General features: G+C 40.0%; 3 protein-coding genes and 1 pseudogene across 3 annotated transcripts; 3 read left to right on the forward strand and 1 right to left on the reverse strand.

The window, feature by feature from the left end:
* The first annotated feature begins 6,674 nt into the window (after positions 1–6,674).
* On the forward strand, positions 6,675–7,901 carry LOC132630828 (uncharacterized). Its single transcript, XM_060346429.1, has 2 exons — positions 6,675–7,301; positions 7,416–7,901. Exons 1-2 carry the CDS (start codon positions 6,675–6,677, stop codon positions 7,899–7,901), a joined length of 1,113 nt encoding a protein of 370 aa, XP_060202412.1.
* Positions 6,910–7,003, reverse strand: LOC132634431 (small nucleolar RNA R71; annotated as a pseudogene).
* A 4,120-nt stretch (positions 7,902–12,021) lies between the features above and the next one.
* Positions 12,022–13,610, forward strand: LOC132630829 (uncharacterized). Its single transcript, XM_060346430.1, has 3 exons — positions 12,022–12,596; positions 12,690–13,009; positions 13,063–13,610. Exons 1-3 carry the CDS (start codon positions 12,022–12,024, stop codon positions 13,608–13,610), a joined length of 1,443 nt encoding a protein of 480 aa, XP_060202413.1.
* Positions 13,611–13,687: 77 nt separating this feature from the next.
* On the forward strand, positions 13,688–14,059 carry LOC132630830 (uncharacterized). Its single transcript, XM_060346431.1, has one exon. It carries the CDS (start codon positions 13,688–13,690, stop codon positions 14,057–14,059), a length of 372 nt encoding a protein of 123 aa, XP_060202414.1.
* Positions 14,060–17,873: the final 3,814 nt, after the last annotated feature.

The raw sequence follows: 17,873 nt of genomic DNA on the forward strand, positions 1-17,873 counted from the left end.
ATTTGTCCTTAAATTGTTTTCCTAATGTATATCGAGTAGCCGAGAGGTTTATATTCAAATTAGACTCAATCAACCAGACTCCTTTTCACAATCTGTCCATGACAACAATCGTAACACAATACCTTATACACTTGTATACGACCCTTCCTCATTATTATTATTATTATCTCTCATAGAAAAGTTACATTCATAACATATTAACAATCGCAACGTAAGCCACGTCTCAAGATGTCTTTAAATCCATATTTGTAACTTTCCTCCAATTTTCTCTTTTCAAATCTTAACATAATTAACAAAATCTCGCTTAATCACAACCTTCTATAGTTATTGCCCTTTGCTAAAACCTTCATTTCCTCTTATACTAAAATCTCCTCTTTATTTCTTTCATTATCTTTTGAAACACTTTGCTGTATATTTGAAAGTAACTCAGAAGGTGAGCGATTTGAGCCATAGCCGGGGAACATAATGTATTTTATTGACAGGATTTATTATTTTGGTATTTTCTACTTCTTCACCATCTTGTCATGCATTTTTGTTCCACCTTTGTTTCGTTTCATATACACCTGTATTTAGTCCATTCCTCCTTTCCGTTAGTAAACCGGTACATCTCAACTTTGGCTTCTTCAAGTCAATTTATTTGCCTCTTTCCGAGCTTAGGAGTATCGTAATTCATCTCAAAACTAAATTTTGCTTTCCCCCACCTTTTCAGGAATATTTTCATATACCAGTAATATTGAAATACTAGCCATCTCTGGTAAATATCTTGTCAGCTTTAGCGGTCTTCTAACTCTGTATCCCATACAATACTAGACTGCCTTTCATTACTTGGTTTTAGTCATTCCTCTTTCATTTGCTAAACTTTTGTACCGAGTCAACGTTTACACGTATTGAATACAATTCCGACCACTTCTTCCTTTCGAGATCATTAATCCTCTTGGCCAATGAATTAATGCTGACATCAAAGCCCATCAGACCCTTTATTAAGCTTCTTCCCATACACCGGTCCTTCAGCCGAAATCTTCATTCATAACTACCTTTTTACTAAGATCCTTGACATTCTTTTTTTTAATACACCCAAGCTGTTTTGGACAAAGTTACTCGTTGTTATCCTTTTCCGTTAACACTACCAACCCTTAGTTCCTTAGTTAGGTCTATCTGATTCCATATTTCTTGCAATATGACTTCAATTCTTTTATATCCTGGATCTTCTGTAACTATGGTTTTTGCATCATCCATAAGCTTTTGCTTTCATGTTTCCATCCCTAATTCTGCTTCGTTTCTCCATTATTTGGCCTTTCGTAGCACCCTTATCTTACAACTTCGAGTAAGACTTTCCTTGAAATCTTTTAACCTTATCTTTTTTTTTAAGTGGTTTCTGGTTCCTCTTTCTTTTACCTTGGTTCTACCTTTGTCTTATATACATATGTCCTTATTTCCTTACCTTGGTACAACATCCTTACCAATATATTTCATGCGATAAAAGGCCCTTATCGATATCTGCCTCTTTTAGTAACGTACATCGTTCTCCTACCTCGGTTACCCATTTGAACTCTTAAATCATTAGCATATTTATACTCAAGGGTCTTATTTAAACATATACTTATCCCTTCCACTCCTTAACTTGTGAAGAAGTTACAACTCCCATCTAATCATCACGACGCCTCACTAATGAAAAACATTGAAAGATTTAATCGACTCAAGTTTTGAACCCATCTGACCAATAATATAAGGAGAAATAGATAGCAATGTAGGACTTGGACCAGTTGATATTTGGCAGAAATATGTAGATTTAGTGTCATTTGCATTTCACTTCTTAGGCAGTTTTTAATGGAAGTTGTATATGATCGATCTTATGTTGGTATGCTTGTATGAATAGGTACAACAGGGACCAATGGAGGGTATTCCGAGTAGTTTTTGATTGAATTTGAGGCTGTGCATGATGATTGAATTTGGGAAGGAAGTTCCAGCACTTGAAGGCAGAATCCGACCGCTGAAGGTCTTATGCGTTGGCTATGCGTCGCACAGCTAGAGCACAAAAACCCCATCTCTGAATCTCAGACAGACCATGCATTGGCCATGCGCTGCACAAGCAACGCACAGAGGAGATCATGCGCTGGCCTTGCGATGCATAGCCAGCGTACAAGCGGCGTCAGTTGTCCCACTTGGATCGGGATTGGGCCAACTTATCTTATATTTACCCTAGCATATAAATAGTCGTTTTGAACATTAGAAAGGCAGCTTGGACGAATTTTTGAGACTTGTGAAACTCTTTCTAGGATTTATTCCTCTTCTATTATTTTTCTTTATATTGAAACCCTATGTTAATCATGAATTCTTGTTTCCATTCTCGAATCAGGTGTAACTAGACACCGTAATTCTGGGGTTGTGACGTAGCCATGCATATTGATGTTTGACAAGTATTTCAATCTTAGTAGCTTGTTCGTATGCAATTGCCTCTTTACTTCTATGCTTAATTCTTTGATTGTCTGCGCAACAGTTGAGTTCTAATTACTAATTGATAACCGTGCTTGGGAAAGACGTTGTCAACATAGAGAAGAAGTAACGAGATCGTGATCTAAACATCCCTATAGTTGGGCTAGGATTTGTGACTAGGATAGGAATATACTTAGTTACCGCAATCAATTTCATGTCGTGCTCTCTTATTGCATTCTTGATAGGTCAATACCATAGGAATATAGGAGGCGAGTTATCTTTAATCGGCGAGTAGTGGTTCGGGAGAACACTATGAGATTAATAATCCGGTTAATTGACAATTGTGAACAAAGTTGCTAAGGTCGGATACTTGAATGACTAAATAGGATTGGTGAACAAACCACGACCCTGGAATACTTCTAAAATCTTGATAAAAGCAGTATTCAAATATGTTCTTAGCATAAATTCTGGTTACATTGTTAGTTATTTTTATTACAGCATTAGTTTACAAAACAACCAAAGCTTTTATTCTTTACTTGCATAGGTAGTAGCAATAGTTTATTTTCGTGAAAGTATAGGTTATAAGTCTCTGTGGGTTCGACATTCGATTTTTTATATTCACTATATTACTTGTACGACCACGTACACTTACGTGTGCACTTGGACGTAACAAGTTTTTGGCGCCGCTGTCGGGGACGTAGAAGTCAAATTTTTTTTGCCATAATAAACTATATTGCTATACTTATCCAGGTATTAACGTCTTTATCTTAGCTACTACTTGATTGCAGGTACTTTACTCGAATGCGAAGGACTGCGAGTCAAAACAATCTAGAGGAATTTGATCCTGAGCCTGAACGTACTTTCAATCAGCGCAGGAGAGATTTGAATTTATTGTAGAACCCATAGGCTATAGCAGTGTTACCTGTGGTCATGGCTAATAATCAACAAGCAAAAGTGAGAGAGGTTGCAGTGCCTCGTGTGGCGGATGTCACCTCAAGCATTGTCAAGCCCACCATCGAAGGTGTTTCACCTCGAAAAATTTTCCGTTCATGCACAGTGAATAGACTGAAGAAGGTTACGACGTATGCGATGTTTTGGGAAGTAAGAAAGAACATTCAATGATTCTAAATGGGATTTCAAAGACATTCGAAGTAAGAAAAGAAAGTTTGCCAAGAAGAGGCAAGACATATGAGATGTATCGGAAAAGGATTTATGAGTAACGAGTTAATGACGATTCAATGAGGCTCGGGAGAAGATTTATAACATCCCGTAGATTGTTAATGAGGTGCCAAACAAGTGTCAAGAAGGTTCTATAAGGATTGGAGATCAAACGAGTCGACGAAAATGATTTTCGGAAAACTGTGGATTTGTACGGTCCATTATACGGACCGTACAAAAGATACGGACCGTAGGTATGGCCGTATATTTAGCCAAGATGGGCAGTGTTCACTGGAACCATTATACGGTCACACATACCGACCGTCTAAATTGTACGGACCATATGTGTGTCCGTATAAATGGGTCGGGACAGAATTGTGTGTATTTAATAAGGGACCAAGTTTATTTCATTTCATTTCCCTTCACACCCCTTCTCTCTAAAACATCTCTCTACACTTATCCAACAAGAAATCAAGGGGTATTTGTGATCAAATACATCAAACCAAGTGAATCAAATGTAAGAAACTCTTTAAAGTTCATCCAGGACAAGGGATCCAAGTGAAGGTGAAACTAGGGTTTTGCTCAAGAGAAGTGTTTGCACTCAAGGTTCATTCCTACACCATCTAAGGTAAGTTTTATGGTATTTTTATGTTGATTAAGGTATTTGAAAGTTGAAACACTTGGATTGTAAAAGGATATAGGAAATGGCTCATGAAAGGGTGAATAATGTCATTTTGAGAGATACCTTGAATTGAGTTATGATTATTGATGTTTTGTGATATAGTTATGTTATAAATGATATTAAGGACATGGGATAAGCATTATATGTGAGAAAACGTACTAGTATACTATGACCATGATTATGGGTGAATTCGAGTGAAATTATGAATTGCGGATAAAATAGATGGATGACAATTGTTGTCTATGATATTGTGAATATTATATTTGATGTTTGGGAGTTGATATATGATATGGAGGAAGTCGTATAAACAAAGGAAATGCTGCCCAATTTTCTCTAGCTTTAGTAAGCACGTTCATATAATCGATTAGCTAATGTGAATGCGAATTCTCTTAAAGGTAGAGACGTGAGCATTGCAGGAGAACAATCAAGCGATGGAAATTGTTAAACGAAAGAGGTATGTAAGGCTAGTCCTTTCATTCTAAGGCATGAATCTTATGGTATGAATCCCCCTATCTCTCTATTATTTTCCTACCCATTGGGAACTATGAATCTACGAGTACAAATAATTTCATATGGGATAAAGAAAAGAGATACGTTACGAACATGACAATACCGATGATGAATCTAAATCTAGAAGTCATAATGCTCATGATATGATATTCCTAAGAAGCTGATGATCCTTATATGATTCCTATGATAGTATTTTCCTTGCCTCTCCATGACTTTCCTACCTTCCGGAAAACTAAGAGCCTATGTTTATGAATAGCCATATGGGATAAGATAAGAGGTATGTTACGAATACGATAATGATGATGATGAGTCTAAGTCTAAAGATTCTAAGGCCTATAATATTATGGTTCTACAAGGCTAATGATCCATATTACGATCCATCGATGTTGTTCATTGACTACACTCACCTTATATGCTAATTCCTTCAAGGTGAGGCATAATGCTTATGAATGCTCCATAATGGAATCGGGGGATCTCGACCTTATGTCACCCCGACAATGTTATAGGTTGTCTATAAGCTCTAATACGTGTCCTATAACCAATATTCCGAAAAGTTACAAGTCTATGTTCATAAGGGGTTCCATATGAGATTAAGGAAAGAGATGTGCCATAGATACGATGGTAACGATGAGCCTAATTTAGAGATGATAAAGGCTATTATGCGATATTATTATGAAGTTCATGCTACGAATACGATGCAATTCTCATATATTGTCTTTAAATCTGAATGTATGCTCCATGAAAGGTTATTATAAGTTTATGAGACATATGTGATGATAATGACGACGATATTGATAGTGATGATGATAATGATGACGATGATAATAGTGATTACGCTAAAGATATTTATGGGATTTTATGTATATATATATATATATATATGTGTGTGTGTGTGTGTGTGTGTGTGTGTGCGCTTATGTATGACTATTATGAAACCCCGAGCTTATAAGGCCGGGTAGAATATGTATAAATGAGGTATGTATGAAAAGTACGGAAGATACGTATGTGATACAATCGAGCCACTACGTGGCCGAATACGGATACTGTCGAGCCACTACGTGGCCGAATACGGATATTATCGAGCCCCTACGTGGCCGAATACGGATATTGTCGAGCCCCTACGTGGCCGCATACGGATAATGTTTTATGTGTGTGAGCAGATAAGATACTACGATGATGAATTATATAACATAATGATGTATACGCTATGATGATTCATGTACGACGATTATGTATATATGATATATGTATGAAATGTATTCATCCACAAAGGTCGCGCAGGTTTTGCCTTCACCTTATGACTTATGATTTCTCTACCATGTTTATTTCATTCATGCCTTACATACTCAGTACAATATTCGTACTGACGTCCGTTTTCTTTGGACGCTGTGTTCATGCCCACAGGTAAGCAGGGAGGAGACCCAGATTTGTAGAAGTCAATAAGCAGAGTGTCGAAAGTACTCCATTATTCCGGAGGTGCCATTGATTTATCATTTTATTTACATGTATGTTTCGGGCACGACGGGGTCCTGTCCCGCCCATATTTCTAGCATTCTAGTAGTGGCTCGTAGATATGTATGTGTGGGTAGTATGGTCTCACGATTTTGATAAACGTATATATGTATATATGTGTGTGTGTATTATTTGATAGCCGAAGGGCTTACGTATATAAAGGTAATAATGCCTCCAAATGAAAAACGATTTTCCTATGATTTGAGTATGAATTTGATGAATGAACGTTTAATGAGTATGATAAGTAGCAGAATGAGCGGTGCTCAGTGGATAGCCCCGGGTACCCGTCATGGCCCCTAGTCGGGTCGTGACAGAGGGGCACTTTGAGCTGAAGCATCCTATGATTCAATTACTTCACTCTAGTGGGAAATTCACGGGAATGTCGCACGAGGATCCTCAGCGTCACATCCATAATTTTCTGCAGATTGTCAATACTTTTGCTACTGGAAGGGTCACTAAAGAATATGTGCAGCTGACACTGTTCCCCTTCTCTCTGTTGTGGAATGCCAGTAACTGGTTGTTAGCCGAGCCCGCCAATTCTATCACTACATGGGATGATTTGGCGATGAAATTCTTGATAAGGTTCTTTCCACCAGCAAAGACAGCTCACCTCCGAAGGGAGATCATGTCATTCAGGCAAAAAAATGGAGAAAATTTGTATCAAGCATGGGAGAGGTTTAAGGGTATTCTCAGAGATTGTCCTCACCACCATCAGACGAATGAAGTTCTGGCACACACATTTATTGAAAGTCTGGATGCCCAACATAAGTCATCACTAGACACTGCGGCAGGTGGGCAGGCTCTTGATCTAAGCTATGAAGAACTATTCACACTATTGAACAGGTTTACTCAGAGCACTCCAGACTGGCAGGATGATACAGCTAGCAGTTCAGTTAGGAAGGCACCGGGTGTCTTTGAAGTGGATAATTTTACATCACTTTCAGCACAGATTGATGCTATGCGCAATGAAATCAAGAAGTTAACTGTTGTGCAAGCTCCACCACAGGTGTATGTAGTGCAATAAGCCATCATTTTTTGTGAGGTCTGTGGAGAAGGGCACAACAGTGATGAATGCCCTGTAAATCCTGCATCCATATACTTTGTGGGTAATGCAATAAAGGGGCAAGGAAACAACAATCAATACGGGAATTCCTACAACCCAAATTGGAGGAATCACCCGAATTTCATGTGGAGTGACAACCCAAGTAATCAGAAACAGAACTACCAGCCAGCATCTGCTCCTCAAACACCCACTAACAGTATAGAGGAGATGATGAAGATGATGATGGGTGATATGCAGAAGATGATGATAGACCAGCAGAAGTTGATAGCAGATAATCAGAATCGTGATTTGGCTGTGCGAAATTTAGAGAGGCAGATGGGAGAGATAGCTGGTGCACAAAATACTAGACCACATGGAGGACTTCCAAGTGATACGGATGTGAATCCCAAGCCTTGTGATGCTGTGACTCTTCGAAATGAGAGAGAACTAGAGGAAGTGGCTTCGAAGAAAACCAGTCGAGTAGAAGCTGAAAAAGAGAAGATTACCGAGGATATAATTGAAGAAGAGAGGGTAGTAAAGACACCAGTGACAAAGAAACCATAGCCCGTGGTTGCAATGCCACCACCTCCATTCCCTCAACGTCTGGCAAGGCAGAAAGAAGAGGCGACCTACAAGAAGTTTCTTGATTTTCTTAAGCAGGTATATGTGAATATCCCAATGGTTGATATGTTGCAGGGTATTCCAAAGTATGCTAAGTACATCAAACATATTGCTGCAAAAAAAATTCCATTTGCAGAGTATGCCACCGTTGTACTCACTGAGGAGTGCACTTCGCGGATTCAAAACAGGTTGCCCACTAAATTGAAATATCCCGGAAGCTTCACGATTGAGATTTCTATTGGAAAGCAGGTTGTTGCTCGAGCACTATGTGATCTTGGTACAAGTATAAACCTGATGCCTTCATCTATCTTCAGAAATCTAGGTTTGGGAGTGCCCATACCAACCACTATAGTTCATCAGCTGGCGGATAGATCGTTAGCAAGGCCAGATGGCATTATTGAAGATGTACTGGTGCAAGTTGGGTCATTGATAATTCCTGTAGACTTGGTGATTTTGGACTTCAAACCAGACCCTGAAGTCCCATTTATTTTGGGGCGTCCATTCTTGGCCACAGGGAGAGCACTTATTGATGTAGCTGCCGGGCAGCTCACCATGAGAGTACATGATAAAGTTGAGGTCTTCAATGTATACCAAGCTCTGAAAATGCCTGCAATTTATGAGGAGTTGTCCGCCATTACTGTTCTGAATGATGATACGCGAAGGCCAGTCATCACTTCTCATGATCCACTGGAGAGAGCCTTGGTGGGGGATGATATGTTTGGTGACACGGCGGCGTTTGAGATGGTGCAGATTCTGGAGATGGCAAGTATTTATATTCAGGCAGGCGAGTTTGAGCATTTAGACAGGACAATGGGAGTAACTCTGAAGTCATCAATTGAAGAGCCTCCGAAGTTGGAATTGAAGCCCTTGCCCGCCCATCTTAAATATGCATTCTTAGGCGGGGGTGATACCTTGCCAGTGGTATTGGTAGCAGAGTTGACCACCGAAGAGGTTAGTGTTTGTTTGGAGGTATTAAAGTCTCACAAAAGGGCATTGGGGTGGCAAATATATGATATTCAGGGAATTAACCCCGCGCTATGCATGCACAAAATATTCATGGAGGATGATCATAAGCCTAGCGCACAGCATCAACGGAGACTGAATCCGGTGATGAAGGAGGTTGTCAAGAAAGAGGTAATCAAGTGGTTAGATTCAGGCATTATTTTTCCCATTTCGGACAGCAAGTGGGTGAGCTCGGTGCAATGCGTCCCGAAGAAAGGAGGGATGACAGTTGTGACAAATGACAAAAACGAGCTCATTCCTACTAGAACAATCACTGGATGGAGAATCTGCATGGATTATCGCAAGTTGAATGAGACAACCAGAAAGGATCACAATCCCATTCCCTTCATAGATCAAATGCTAGATAGGTTAGCCGGGCAAGAGTTTTATTTTTTTCTAGATGGCTATTCTGGCTACAATTAGATAGCTATTGCTCCGGAGGATCAGGAGAAGACCACGTTTACATGCCCATATGGTACATATGCTTTCAAACGCATGCGATTTGGGTTGTGTAATGCACCGGCGACTTTCCAAAGGTGTATGATGGCTATCTTTTCAGAGATGGTTGAGGCCTTCGTAGAAGTGTTCATGGATAATTTTTCGGTATTTGGGAACTCTTTTGAGGTTTACTTGAAGAATCTAGACCAAGTACTTGCGAGATGTGAAGAGACTAACTGTTACACCTTGAAAATTTTCCCGCGAACGTACAGTGGATAGGCTAACAAAGGGCATAGCGTGTACGACGTAAACTGAAAATTTCTGTCAGATGCTTGAATGGTTAAAGACGACTTGAAATACGGACCATAAACTGAAATACGGCCCGTAAACTGTGTTCGTAAATCACCATGTCTCAGCCTGACTTTCTTGTTCTGTTATGATTAAATGTGTCCACGAAATATGGCCCGTAAACTGGAATACGGACCATAAACTGAGTTTACGACCACTGTTACACTTTCGACGACTGTTCATTTCAGATCAGATTTTGGGTTATTAAAAGGGGGACCAAGTTTATTATTTCATTTCCACATTTCACCCCTTCTCTCTGAAACATCTCTCTACATTTATTCCACAAGAATTCAAGGATTATTAGTGATCAACAACCTAAACCAAGTGAATCAAGTGTAAGAAAACCCATTAAAGATCATACAAGTCAAGAAATCTCATTGTAGATGAACTAGGGTTTTTGCTCAAGTGGAGTATTATCAACCAAGGCTTGTTCCTACGATATATAAGGTAAGATTTATGATATTTATATGTTGTGTAAGGTATTTGAGAGTTGAAATACTTGGATTGTAGAAGGGTATAGAAAAATGGGTCAAGAATGTGGAATAGTGCCATTTTGAGAAATACCTTAACTTGAGTTACGATTCTTGATGTGTTGTGATGTAAATATGTTATAAATGACGTTGAGAACATGGGATAGACAATGTATGTGAACGAACGTAGTCGTGCGTTATGGCCATGGATTTGGATGATTGAAAGTAAGTCTAGAAATATGGACAATGTGGACGAATAATGACTATCGTTATAGTATTGTGAATGTATTATTGACGTATGAGAGTTGATATACGCTATAGAGGAATGTCATATAAATAGAGGAGACGTTGCCCGATTTTCTCTTGTTTTTGTCAGGTATGCTAGCTATCGATTCTAATGATAGTATGACTTTAATGAAGGTAGAGACGTGAGCTACGGAGGAGAACGTGCAAGTGTAGAATAGTTCAACGGAAAGGTATGTAAGGCTAACCCTTCTTTGGCCAAACGTCTAAATCTTCTATAAGACTATGATATCTTTCAAATGATTTGATCTTCCGAGCTTGTAAGCTCACGATTCTTGATACGCCACGATTGTGCTAAGTTTCTCGTATGACGAGTAAGCCTATAAACATAGATGAGATGAATGACGATAATAGTGACAATGACATGGAAGACGACTATGGTGGTAATAGCAACGACGATAACGATGACAACGATGATAATAGCTATAATAGTAAACACGCTTATGAGCTATTATGCATATGTATCTATGTATGACTATTATGGAACCCCGAGCTTATGAGGCCGGGTAGGATATCTAAATAAATTTGTATATGATTATGTAATGGGTGCACATCTCTGCAGATGGCACGGATAACCCTGACGCCTTGGTAGGGCCAGGTATGTATAACCTTGAGCCTTGGCTGGCCAAGTATGTATGAAACACCGATCCTGCATGGTCCGGTATGCTATGTAAGTGCTATGTATATGATATGATTGTGTATATGATATAGATAGGAGTACGAATACGAATACGATATGATACGAATGTGAATCGGGGTATGTATACGAATATGAGTACAAATATGGAACGGATACGATTATGGATACGGATATAGATGTATGTGCACAAATATACATTAGAATGGAAAGTTCCTATGAAAGGCAAGTAAGTGTCTATGACGATGATATTACCATCTCCCATCTTGTGCTATTCCTCATGTTGTTCATTATGCTTCTATATTGTTATTGATTATGCTTTACATACTCAGTACATTCTTCGTACTGACGTCCTTTTGTTTGAGACGCTGCGTCATGCCCGCAGGTGCACAGGGAGACAGGCTTGATCTATAGCTACGCTTTGAGGGACTACATAGCGGAGCTCCATTTTATTCAGAGCTGTAGTTTTTGGGTACTTATTCTTTTGTGTACATAATTATGAGCATAGCGGGGTCCTGTCCCGCTTATGTGATATGACATACTCTCATTAGAAGCTCGTACACATGTGTATGTGGTTAGATGTGTTTGGCCTTGTCGGCCTATATTTTGTATATCATTTTGTTAGCCTTGTCGACTCATGTACATTGACGTGGTATAGATGCCAATGATGATATAAAGGCATTGTTGTCCAATGGGACTAGTATGAATGATGAATAGAAATGTATGTTTAATTATGTGGCGCACCTAGATGTAAGTGTAAGTGCAAGCCAAGGGGTACCCGGGCGGGCTAGCGCCAGGCGCTCGTCGCGGCCCCTAGACGGGTCATGACACTAACCTGGTCTTGAATTGGAAAAAGTGTCACTTTATGGTCCGAGAAGGTATCATCCTTGGGCATAAGGTTTCGAAGAGAGGGCTGGAGGTGGATCGTGCTAATGTGGAGGTCATTGAGAAGCAGCCACCCCCTGTATCAGTCAAGGGTGTGCGTAGTTTCCTCGGGCATGCAGGATTCTACAGACGCTTCATAGAGGATTTTTCAAAGATCTCAAGTCCGATATGCAGGTTACTGGAAAAGGAGGTGAAATTCCTATTCGATGATGCTTGTATTAAGGCTTTTGAAGGTCTGAAGAAGAGGTTGGTAACCGCACAAATAATCATTGCACCTGACTGGAACTTGCCATTTGAGTGGATGTGTGATCCAAGTGACAATGCTGTGGGGGTTGTGTTGGGACAGCGACGAGAGAAAGTTTTTCATTCTATCTACTATTCTAGCAAGATGTTAGACGCTACCCAAATTAATTACACTGTGACAGAGAAGGAGCTGCTAGCTGTGGTTTATGCGTTTGATAAGTTTCGGTCCTATCTCGTTGGGACACATGTTATTGTCTATACAGACCACGCAGCCATTCGCTACTTGTTCAGCAAGAAGGATGCTAAACCCAGGTTGATTCTATGGATTCTCCTTTTGTAGGAATTTGATATTGAGATTAAGGATCGTAAGGAAGCTGAGAACTAAGTCGCAGACCACTTGTCTAGATTGGACAACCATAATCATTTTGTGGAGTATGTCCAAATTCGAGAGTCGTTCCCTGATGAGCAGCTATTTACTATTCCCGCGGCCGAAGTCCCATGGTATGCTGATATTGTGAACCTGATAGTAAGTGGGGTGTACCTCCCAAAAGCTACCTCACAGCAGAGAAAGAAGCTGTATCATGACTCCCGGTTCTACATATGGGATGAGCCGTATTTGTTCAAGCAAGGGACTGATCAGTTAGTACGGAGATACATTCCGCAGACCGAGGTTAATCAAGTGTTGGAGAGTTATCATTCTTCCCCATATGGAGGGCACTTTCAGGGTGATCGTACTAGGTTTTACAATCTGGTTTCTTTTGGCCCACTCTTTTCAAAGATGCTCATGCATTTGCTAGAAGTTGCAATAGATACCAACGAACGGGAAACATCTCTAAGAGGCACGAGATGCCTCTAACAAACATATTGGAGGTAGAAATATTTGACGACTGGGGCATTGATTTTATGGGTCCCTTCCCACCATCCTTCGGTAACAAGTACATTCTGCTTGCTGTCGACTATGTTTCAAAATGGGTAGAGGCAGTGCCTCTCCCGACCAATGATGCGAAGGTGGTGGTAAATTTTGTGCGAAAGAACATCTTCGCAAGGTTTGGAACCTCGCGGGCAATGATTAGTGATGGTAGTGCTCACTTGTGCAACAGCTTGTTAAAGAACCTTCTAGCAAAGTATGGGGTGAAGCATAAAGTTTCTACAACTTACCACCCACAGACATGCGGACAGGTAGAGATCTCGAACAGAGAAGTGAAGCAAATCCTAGAGAAGACCGTGAATACTCAGAGGAAGGATTGGGAAATGAAGTTGGATAATGCCTTGTGGGCGTATCGCACAGCATATAAAACCCCCATCGGAGCGTCTCTTTACAATTAGTTTATGGGAAATCGTTTCATCTGCCAGTTGAATAAGAGCATAAAGCATATTGGGCAATAAAAAAGCTCAATCTTGACATGAATCTAGCTGGAGAGAAGAGATTGCTTCAATTACATGAGCTTGATGTATTCAGACTAGGGGTGTATGAGAATGAAAAGCTATACAAGGAGAACACTAAGAGATGGCCCGACAAGCATAGTCAGCATCGTGAGTTCATGCCAGGGGAGCAGGTACTACTCTTTAACTCGAGACTGAGGTTTTTTCCGGGCAAGCTTAAGTCCCATTGGTCTGGACCATTTGTAGTGACTAGAATCACCCCTCATGGTGCAGTCGAGATACAAACCATTGATGGGGTGCGCAAGTTTTTGGTGAATAGGCAGTGTCTCAAGCGATATTGGGGCGGTGATTTTGACAAAGAGAAGGAGAAAGTGCTCCTTAATGACGAGTAGAAAAGAATCTGTGTCGTGTCGCGACGTTAACTAAGGCGCTTATCGGGAGGCAACCCGAGTTTGTAATGTAACAATTCAAAATAAAAGAAAAGCACAAAAATTGTCATGCCACGACATTAACTAAGGCGCTGGTTAGGAGGCAACCCAACTTTTGTAGCATATATGTCATGTTTGTTCATGTTGCGGGGCAAAAGGAGGCACGGGAACTTGAAACGAATGCAAAACAGTAAGATTCGAGATCCAGGTTTGTTTGTGTTTTTCCTATGCGTCGCATGGAAATCGCACACAAGGTAAGCAGGCCATAAATTTGGCTAAGTATGAAGTTCAGAAGGGGGGGTGTTGTGCGTTGGTCATGCGTCGCATGGCCAGCGCACGTGCGGTACTCAGAGTAAAAAATTTGGCTAAGTATAAAGTTCAGAAGGGGGGGGGGGGTGTTGTGTGTTGGTCATGCGTCGCATGGCCAGTGCACGTTCGACACTCAGAGTAAAAAATTTGGCTAAGTATAAAGTTCAGAAAGGGGGGTGTTGTGCGTTGGTCATGCGTCGCACGGACAGCGCACGGGTCGACCCGGTTCGATTTCTTTTAAAATAATAAGACACGGACGACCCCCCAATAACCCTCACTTCTCACCAACTTTCACCCTCTCTCTACAAAACACCCCCACGAGAGCCCAAATGGTAAAACCCTTCTCCCAATCCCTTTCAACTCTAAGGAAGGTAGTGTCAATCATCTCACATTGCAACACAAGGTAAGATTTAGCGTGCTTTCACTCATGGAAACCCCTTTCCTTTTTTCCTATTTGTGTTGGTAAGGAACATTGATAAACCATGGGTTATGGGGTTGAGGCGAATTGGGGGGAGGGTTTGGTATTGTTTTGTTGGTAATGGGTGTTGGATGCAAGAACAATGATTCCCAAACATAAGGAAGGGTTTTATAATCCTCCATTGTTGCAAAACTCCAAGGGATAGTTCTACGCACAAAAGTTGTTTGATAAAATTCCCAAATCAAATTTCTTGTGATTTTTGTGAAGTCTTGAGTAGCAAATAAACTTGAAACAACATTCAAAGCCATGGGGCACTGCCGTGAACATCCATATGTCCTCCAACATGATGTTCCTTGTTTTGTAGAATAGTTTTTGAGTTTTTTTTATTTTTGAATCTTTGGTTTCATTAATTTTGTTCGTTTTAGTTTCTAGATTAGTTAACTTCTTTGTTTCACATTTTTTTACACCATAGTTTGTAGTAAGTGTGGGGTGTTTCCCGACCCCACACATGGGCTTAACTTGTGAACGACAAAGAAGTGTTAGCGTACAATAAGTGTGGGGTCGTTTCACGACCCCACTTGGGCTAAATTTGCTAATATCGTTGGATGGTTGTGTTGGGTATCTCTACAGGTACAATAGTGACCAAGGGAAAAGGTAAAATTGACTATAAGGCCATTCGGAAAACCCTGTGTGGGCCTGATTCCAAGGCCAAGTGGGCACGATACAGAGAGGACCCTAGGAAGCACAAGACTATGCTAATGGGTGATTTCATGAAGGAAGCACGAGTGTGGCTAAAACTGCTCAACTGCCGCATTATGCCACTTTACCACTTTACTACTGTGTTGAAAGAGCGAGTGGCCATCGTGTACTTCTTCTTGACGGGGCAACCTGTCAACCTTGGATACTGGATGCTTCAGGATATGATCCGCATCAGAGAGGGCAAATCCCTTACGCTTAGCTTCAGCAACACACTTGCAGCATACCTGAGGAGGTTGGTCCCGCATTTGGAGAGTAAGTATGACAGGGTGCTTGAGTGCCCTGATAATATGATTAACATCTCTAATATCAAGTCCCCTGATCAGAGCGCTAAGCTTAACTTGACTCCAGCCCAAGAAAGATCGGCTCAGTCTACTGTATTTGCGCAGATCTACAAGATCGCAATAATAGCAAGTAAGCACTTTGAGTTAGACCTCTCCAGTGTGTTTGCGGAGTGTCCTCACACCACCCACTCACGGATTCTAGTTGGAGAGGAGGGAAAGTTGCCCGATGATGAGGACTTGTGCTCCGCTAACCTCATAGCAGCCGAGATGGAGGAAGGTAGTGTTATATCCCGCATTTTTGTGCGTTCGGATAATTCAAGATAGTTGCGGGAAGATAACAAGCAAGGCCATATTTTTATTTTGTTTGGCATACAAGTTGCTTATGAAAAATCTTGAAGTTGAAATACTAAGAAAGGCGAGGGGGAAAAAGGTAAATTTGCAATATGACTCGTGGAAATATGGAGGAAGGCGAAGGGCAAATTTGGAATTTGGAAAAATAAAAAATTTGTCATGAAGTGCAAAACAAAACACAAAAAAAAAATAGGCTTGATCATTTGGGCCAAGGTTGGTCGTCCCCTTCTTGATGGGCCAAGCCCATATGGGGTTTAAATGAATGGGTTTAATCACATAATTCTCTAGAAAATTCAAGAACAAAAAAAAAAGGAGAAGGAGAAAAACCAAAGGCCTATTCGGCCATAGCTTGCAAAATTTGAAGATCAAAAATCTTGATCCAAAAAAATATTTCTTCTAGTATTCCTACTAATTTGAGGGTCCTCTTTAACGTGGTATAACTTTTGAGGCAAAAATACCTCTCTTTATTGCAAGTTTACAACTCTAGCTAGGTGAAGGGTTAAAGGAAAAATGTAAGAATTCATCATCCTTATATGTTTTAGATGTTTGTATATGATGTGGTATGTGAAAATGGATGGAATTTATGAAAATATGGATAATTGATTGTAGCCATGCAAAGGTAGTAGTTGGCCGTGTAGTGTGTGGTGTATGTATGGCCGTGTGTGTATGTTGTATTGTGAAAGGATAGTGAGCAAATTTCATCTAGTATTTTGGTTGTTATTGTAATGAAATCTATGGTGAGAAATTGAAGTTTAATAATTCTAGTTTAAGTTTTAGTAGTTGGAGACTTGTTTTAGAAGTTAATATGAATTGAATGTAATGTTTTTGCCTCTATGGAAAATGAGGTTGTTAATATGATGTTGTTAGTGTGTAAATTATTTGGTTGTCGTACTTGAATTTGAAGGAAGGAATTAGGTTGATATTATTCTTGTTGAATGGAAAGGTGTCGGGTAAAGTAGTATGTCGATTGAATCATTTGAATGTTATGCGAATTGAATTGAATATAAATGAAATGTCATTGAATTGTAAGACAAGATTGCTAATGTTGGAATGAGTCTTGGATTAATTGTTGACGTTGTTGGCAAGATTTTTGGTATTATTGTTGATAGTTTGGCCGGGTTGAATTCCCAGATTGTTGTTGATTAAAAATTGGCCAAGATAGATTCTTGGGGACGATGTATTTACAGGGGAAATGCTGCCGAAATTTCGGTAGACGAAGTGTTAGTCTAGGATGAGATTCTTGGATGTTCATAGCTAATGTTTATATTCATTAATATTGTTATAGATTTTGGGAAGGCCAAGAGTTAAGTTGGATTGACTAAGGAAGCGAACAAGGTATGTTAAGGCTCGCCCTTTTTCTTTCAAGGCATGATTCCGACGTCATGACTTCATAATTGCTTCCACATTTCCTAGTTCTCAAAAGCTAGATGTTTATGATTCTATGGCATAACTCCCTTTCGATATCTCGTAGATGTTTTTTTTTCAAGAGTTAGAAACTTATGATTCCTAAAAGCTTCCTATGATATTAAAGATTAGGTACTTTCCATAGTGTCCTTACCCTCAAAAGTTGAAGTTTCATAAGTTCAAGAGTTTCTTATGACATTAAGGATGAGTGAACCTTATAAGGATAAAGAAGATGAAATGTTTATTATGATGAAAA

The sequence above is a fragment of the Lycium barbarum genome, chromosome 3 (assembly GCF_019175385.1).
Source record: "Lycium barbarum isolate Lr01 chromosome 3, ASM1917538v2, whole genome shotgun sequence".
Classification (NCBI taxonomy): domain Eukaryota; kingdom Viridiplantae; phylum Streptophyta; class Magnoliopsida; order Solanales; family Solanaceae; genus Lycium; species Lycium barbarum.

Bases quoted from the DNA above. Each gene is read 5' to 3' on its own strand.
- LOC132630828 (XM_060346429.1), top strand. From the start codon at position 6,675: ATGTCGCACGAGGATCCTCAGCGTCACATCCATAATTTTCTGCAGATT. The intron at 7,302-7,415 runs GTGTATGTAGTG...AATGCAATAAAG, and splicing joins TTGTGCAAGCTCCACCACAG to GGGCAAGGAAACAACAATCA.
- LOC132630829 (XM_060346430.1), top strand. From the start codon at position 12,022: ATGGTCCGAGAAGGTATCATCCTTGGGCATAAGGTTTCGAAGAGAGGG. The intron at 12,597-12,689 runs GTTGATTCTATG...CCACTTGTCTAG, and splicing joins AAGAAGGATGCTAAACCCAG to ATTGGACAACCATAATCATT. The intron at 13,010-13,062 runs GTGATCGTACTA...CTCTTTTCAAAG, and splicing joins ATATGGAGGGCACTTTCAGG to ATGCTCATGCATTTGCTAGA.
- LOC132630830 (XM_060346431.1), top strand. From the start codon at position 13,688: ATGAATCTAGCTGGAGAGAAGAGATTGCTTCAATTACATGAGCTTGAT.